This window comes from Myxocyprinus asiaticus, chromosome 43 (assembly GCF_019703515.2).
Source record: "Myxocyprinus asiaticus isolate MX2 ecotype Aquarium Trade chromosome 43, UBuf_Myxa_2, whole genome shotgun sequence".
NCBI classification, from domain to species: Eukaryota; Metazoa; Chordata; class Actinopteri; order Cypriniformes; family Catostomidae; genus Myxocyprinus; species Myxocyprinus asiaticus.
In genome coordinates this window covers 15,282,265-15,288,963 of record NC_059386.1, presented here as the reverse complement: position 1 = coordinate 15,288,963, position 6,699 = coordinate 15,282,265, and the positions used below count along the sequence as shown (strand labels likewise).

Genomic DNA, 6,699 nt, shown 5'->3' with positions numbered 1-6,699 from the left:
GTTCTGTTAAGAGTTGTTTATGATTCCATTTCCAACACGTCAACCTCCTCACAGTTTTACAACCCAACTTCTCGCGACTTATTTGTACACGTAATAAAAATGTCTAAACAACAACAACAACAATAATAATAATAATAATAATAATACTAAAACTTTTCGAGACTCGGTTCAACCGAATCATTTAAAAAGAACCGATCAAAAAGAACGATTCGCTCGCGAGTCGGACACCCGATAGAACTATATGACGTGTTAATGCCAGCATTCACTGCCTCGTTAGGTCTTTTCATCTCTGATCTGTACCGCGGTCAGTTGCTGCTGGACATGTCAATTATACATGATAGGCATCACGAAATTCTGCACCGGTGACTGCTTTCAACAGCCGGCGAGGCGTCGGTTTAGACGAAAAAAGAAAGAATCCGAAGGTCTGTATTCAACTTCGCGCTGCAGACAAAAGACGGAGGATGTGCGATGTCGTGTTTGCGGAAATGTTCGTAAGCAAATATATCACAGATGCGCCGCTGAGGGTCGCGCGGCAGGTGGCGGAAGCTCAGACTAATAACAGATTAATAATTATCTCACTTGACACGTTTTCTTGTGGTGCTCTGGTTTTCTCACTTTGAAATATCAGTCCTCACTTCCGTGCTGCAGGCGTGATGAGTGTAATGTTCAGTCCTCGTTTTGAATAACACCAGTGAATGGTTTCTTTTCTTGTGATATTTACATATTAACGTGTCCAGCCGAACTGACAGTCACATTTCCCATCTTATCTTCCTGTTGGTGGCAGACTGTTGGTGTTACAAATCAAACTGATGGTGAACATTTAATGGTTGATCTCGGATGATACTGGTTGGATTATAAAATATATTTAATTCAGAGTATTTAAATGTATTATTCTTATTGCAAATCCATGCATGCTCTTCTTTCAGGTTTTAGGTGGAACAGTCTCCAATGACAAACTTGGACCAAAGATGAAGAAGAGTTTTAATTATGGCTTCATTGCTGAAGTTATTGTGCGTCTGCTACTTCTAGGTCTTTTTCTGTAAGTACACTTTCTGCTTGCATTTTGATCAAAAATAAGACAGATTTCCAATTACTCGGAACTACTTTTGGGGGTTTGCTGCTGCATCTAACTAGTACCAACTCCTCGTTCATAACCAGTTCAGCCAGGCTTTTGTTCTGTTGACAAACAAGCGTCAAGTTCTCTCACAACTATGTGGGAAGATTTTCCATGTCTCTGGAATTGCACCTCTGTTTGTCATGGATTTGTGGATTGTCCTCTCAGGCTGTTGTTATGTTCTTGCAGCATAACGGAGGAGCTGCCTCCTTTCAGACGTGAGATCCAACCTGAGGAACTCTGGCTCTATAGGTTCCATCCGGTCAAAAAGGACCATGTTTCCACTCATCTCATGTTTGTGCGTTATCTTAACTTTTTGTTCTGGATACTCAGACATGAAACAACATTTAAATATACCATGAAGGGGTGTGAGATGATGTGTATGGTGCATCTCATTTGCATTTTTCTCTGATTAATCTTCTTATGCAGACTATTGCCCTTTGTACTCCATTGGTGGTTATCTTCTTCTTTGCCTTTTTGAAACAAGCTGAAAAGGGAGAGGTCAAAGAGGCATCCTTGGGTGAGCTCTGATGAAGTTTACATACTCTTTCCTCTTTGAGAAAAACATCTTCATGACAGTCAGAGAAATAGTTCATATGCAGAATTATATGATTTAATATTTACTAATTGTACTAATCACTGTAGAAATTAGTGTTCTTATTTTATTTTGCCATCACAGCAGTTAAACTATTCAAGCAAGGCATCAACAAATTATCTTCTTAAATGGATAGTTTACCCAAAAAGGAAAATTCTCTCATCATTTACTCACCCTCGTGTCATCCCAGATGTGTATGATTTTCTTTCTTCTGCTGAACACAATTGAAGATTTTTAAAAGAATATCTCAGCTCTGTAGGTGCAAAACAAGTGAATTGTGGCCAAAAATCTGAAGGTCCAAAAAGCAGATAAAAGTAGCATAAAAGTAATTCATAAGACTCCAGTAGTTAAATCCATCTCTTAAGAAGCAATATGATATGTGTGGGTAAGAAACAGATACAATTTTTAAGTCTAGTTTTTACTCTAAATCTCCACTTTCACTTTCAGATGTGAAAGTGAAAGTAGAGATTTATTGAAAAAAAAAAAAAAAAAAAAAAAAAAGGACTTAAATATTAAGCTGTTTCTCACCCACACCTATCATATCGCTTTTGAAGACATGGATTTAACAACTGGAGTTTTATAAATAAACTTTAAACTGCTTTTATCTGCTTTTTGGACCTTCAGATTTCTGGCCACAATTCACTTGCATTGAAAGGACCAACAGGGCTGAGATATCCTTCAAAAAAATCTCTGTTTGTGTTCATCAGAATGAGGAAAGTCATACACATCTGGGATGGCATGAGGGTGAGTCAAATGAAGGTTCACCCATAAATTAAAATTCTGTCATTTAATCACCCTCATGTTTTTCCAAACCTTTATAACTTTATTTCCTCTGTGGAACGCAAAAGGTGAATCTTCAAATAATAACCTGGCTGCTCTTTTCCATTTAATAAATTTGAATGAGGACTACGGCTGTCAAGCTCAAAAGTGGCAACAAAGCACCATAAAAGTAATCCAAATGACTTCCATAGAGACTGTCTTATTTACATTTATAATAGGCTTCAAACCTCCCAGTATTGTTTTAGTTACACTGATACAAAGTATCAAAAGTGATTCTGTAAAGAGATTATGTACAGTGGCATCAGATGATGTGTCATTGCTAGCTAATGGAATTCTCTATGTCTTTTAAATGACACAGCTGTGACTTTGACCCTGGTGTTAAATGGAGTTTTCACTAATGCAATCAAGCTAGCTGTGGGCAGGTGAGTGATGAGACTATTTGTCTGAATTTTGCACTAGGTGCACCAAATAAGTGGTTTTAGGGGAGTTTTGTCCACTAAAATATGCCGCATCAATAATAATACAATGGTAGGATGTGTGATTTTGTTTGCTTTTGTTTGTACCTGTAATATGAAACTACCAATGAAAAATACCATTTCATCTTCTGGTTTGATTTACCATATTGTGTAGCCTTAGTCTTATGTAGTACATTTCAGGATCAAAGGATCAATGCTCATGCATATAGTCACTTTTCAATTATTTATCTTTTGTTCATTTAATATTTATGTATGTTTAATGTATTAAGTTCTTGATATGAGCTTTCATGCTGGTAATGCATTCCCTATTAAAAAGCCAGTTTTGCTAACCAAGCTCATACATTCTCACTGATGATCCCATCATTTCACTTCATTTCTTTAAGAGCTAGAACAGACTGAACAGAGAACTAGACACCCTCAGGCTCAGGCCCAGTCCCTTTCCATAAAACTTAATTTCTTCCTCCCTGCCAGGCCACGACCTGATTTCTTCTACCGTTGTTTCCCGGATGGCCAAATGAACCCAGAGCTTCACTGTAGCGGTGACCCGGATGTTGTAATGGAAGGCAGGAAGAGCTTCCCTAGTGGACACTCTTCCTGTAAGAGTTGCTTTGCATATTTAGCAACAACTTTGCCAGAAGAAAGTGCAGCCATCTGAGATTGTAACCAAATGTTTCTCTTTTCATAGTTGCGTTTGCTGGTCTGGGCTTCACTGCCCTGTACGTGGCAGGGAAACTCCACTGTTTTAGCCCAGTGGGCAGAGGCAAAGCCTGGAGGTTGTGTGCCTTCCTCACCCCCCTTCTTTTTGCCATTTTGATTGCCCTTTCGAGAACATGTGACTACAAACATCACTGGCAAGGTGAGAACTTTTACCTTGCTTTTATTCTCCATGAATAATATTACACTGGTGCAAATGATCCAGGATGATATATAATTAAAGTAATATAGCTAGATTATTAACAGCTCATTTTATATTTTACATTGGATCAAATCAGTGCTATACGCTTAACTGTTGCTAGTGAACTAAAAGATGAATTAGCACAAATTAACACAGAAGAGTGCAGCCAAAATAGTTTTGTTGTTATCTTTTAAGTTGTTTAGTAATATTTTTATTATTTACTACTACAGTTTACTACTGCTACTACTATTTTGATACAATATCATATCTGATATAATTATATATTTGTATTAATATAAATATACATCACAAGATACATCATGCTGCTACAACGCCCTCTTGGGAACGCATCCCACTATGATGTTTCTCTGAATCTTAGAAACATGCTAAATCCAGGGTTTCTGAGTTAAAAGCTCCACTGTTTGTGCTCGTCCCCTGGAAATCAAGCAAGCACATGGTCACAGACTTTGAGGGCAAACCGTAATAACCTTTGAAGGCAAAAAATTATATCTCCTGTTTTAATTGATTGCATGAGTTTCTGCTCTTTTTGTGCACAGACTATTGCACTGTCGAGCCACCTGCACCCAGCATAGAAAGAACATTACCGGGACCCTGACAATGTGTCCACGGTAGCCCGCTAAAGTTGGAGCACTCAAAAATTTGTTAACAGCAAAGCAGACATCAGACAAAGCAGACTTGACAAAGAGTTGTCTAAAAGCTTGAAGTTTGTACAGGTCTTACAGTCAGTCTGACTGGTTGCTAGGGCATTGCTGGGGTGTCTAGGTGGTTGCTAGGCAGTTGCTATGGTTTTCTGGGTGGTTGCTAAGGCATTGCGAGGTGAATGATTGATTGACAGGTTGGTTGACAGATTAATTCCAGACAGACTCTGAACATTTAGTCAGAAGATGTTTATGGGACTTTTGGGATTCATGTATTTGATTATCGTCTGCAGGTCCAATCAGTTAGAAAAGATATAGCAACCTGCATCAGAATAGTTTAATGGTCTGTGCCGAGTTGCTTGATGTTGCTTGAAAGCTTTAGTAGGAGCTAATGCTAGAAATTTCAGTGGAAATCTATGGGATTTTTGATTGTCCACCAAGGGAAAACCTTAAAGGGATAGTTCACCCAAAAATGAATATTCTCTCATCATTTACTCACCCTCATGCCATCCCAGATGTGTGACTTTTTATCTCCTGAACACAAACAAAGATTTTTAGAAGAATATTTCAGCTCTTTAGGTCCATACAATGCAAGTGAATAGTGACCACACCTTTCAAGCTCCAAAAATCACATAAAGGAAACAAAATTAATCCATAAGAATCCAGTGGCTTAATATATGTCTTCTGAAGCGATGCAATCACTTTGGGTGATAAACAGATCAGTATTAAAGTCCTTTTTTTTTACTGTAAATCTCCAGTAAATCTTTTCACTTTCAGAATTTGAAAGTGAAAGTGGAGATTTAGAGTAAAAAAGGATTGAAATATTGATCTGTTTCTCATCCACACCTATCATATCACTTCTGAAGATATGGGTTTAACTACTGAAGTCATATGGATTACTTTTATGCTGCCTTTATGTGCTTTTTGGAGCTTGAAAGGTGTGGTCACTATTCACTTGCATTGTATGGACCTACAGAGCCGAGATATTCTTCTAAAAATCTTTGTTTGTGTTCAGGAGAAAAAAAAAAAAAAAATCACATCTGGGATGGCATGAGGGTGAGTAAATGATGAGAGGATATTCATTTTTGGGTGAACTAACCCTTTAAGTCTGTTCAGTTAGTAAAAATATAGCACATTTGAACAGTCTGAAGGTCTGTGCCAAAACTGGTGGATTTAGCTTGAAAGCTCTTGGTGTTAGAAAAAAAAAGTAGGGATTTAGAAAAAACAATCAAAATTGTAGAATGTATGTTGGCTTTGTCAGGCCGACATAATTACGTCATCCCAACCAACCTCTGCTCATGTCACAGCAGAAGGTATGGCATCATCATAGCCCTATTGATATTTATAGTTTCGAATCATTAACCTTTTCTTCATCTCCCATTCTTTTCCAGATGTGTTGGTGGGATCCCTCCTTGGTTTGGCCTTCTCCTACTTATGTTACCGACAGCATTACCCAGCTCTCTGCGACTCAGACTGCCACAGACCCCTCAAAATTAGAGAGGAAGCGGTCCCTGCACAGGAACGCAAGCAAGCCAACCCAGGCTACCTCTTACCTTTGTAGGGACTCTAAATTCTGTTTTACCTCGACCAGACCAACAACCACAATACTGTGTCAAAGTTTACTTTATCAGCTGACTCTGGATACATAAACTTCCTGAAGCCAGTTGCTACGATTATGTCTATTTTTGTGTATACTGCCTGTCAACCAACGGGCATTTCATGTTTTTGCCTTTCTATACTGTTGTCGATATTCACAATGAATTTTTTCTGTGTATTGTCAAGCTCTTTGAAAATGTCTTTAAAACCTTGTATCATGTCAAGCTCTTTGAGGTTCATATGTGAAATAAATCAGTTAAAGTCCGTAATGTATAAGTTACAACAGCTTCTAGGTCTATTTTACTGCGTAGCAGACATATTTATAGATTACTCCAGATTAGACTGTATGATAATGGAAATCTTCTTCCAATATCTTTGTCAATAATAAACCTTTTTTGTGAATGATTTATTATGGATTGCTGGAATATGTTCAATTCACATTATAGAGCATTATTTGCTATGAGAACTTTGGTCTATGAGCTAACTGTCCATGGAGCAGATGGTACAGTTTGGATCATCACTGAGGAAACACAATGTCCCAACAATGAGTCAGTTATGTAATTGCTCCATTGTCTAGTTAAACC

The 6,699-nt window shown here is 37.9% G+C and overlaps 1 protein-coding gene across 6 annotated transcripts; it reads left to right on the top strand.

Moving 5' to 3' along the window:
- The first annotated feature begins 227 nt into the window (after nt 1-227).
- On the top strand, nt 228-6,524 carry LOC127433659 (phospholipid phosphatase 5-like). 6 transcript variants are annotated; one of them, XM_051685747.1, is made up of 9 exons: nt 228-422; nt 785-812; nt 927-1,039; nt 1,304-1,412; nt 1,544-1,634; nt 2,848-2,911; nt 3,437-3,561; nt 3,651-3,821; nt 5,911-6,524. In XM_051685747.1, exons 2-9 carry the CDS (start codon nt 810-812, stop codon nt 6,078-6,080), a joined length of 846 nt encoding a protein of 281 aa, XP_051541707.1. In that variant the 5' UTR covers nt 228-422; nt 785-809; the 3' UTR covers nt 6,081-6,524. The 6 variants fall into 6 exon arrangements, with proteins under 6 accessions (XP_051541707.1, XP_051541706.1, XP_051541708.1 ...); XM_051685746.1 differs by having other exon boundaries at nt 738-812; XM_051685748.1 differs by lacking the exon at nt 785-812.
- Nucleotides 6,525-6,699: the final 175 nt, after the last annotated feature.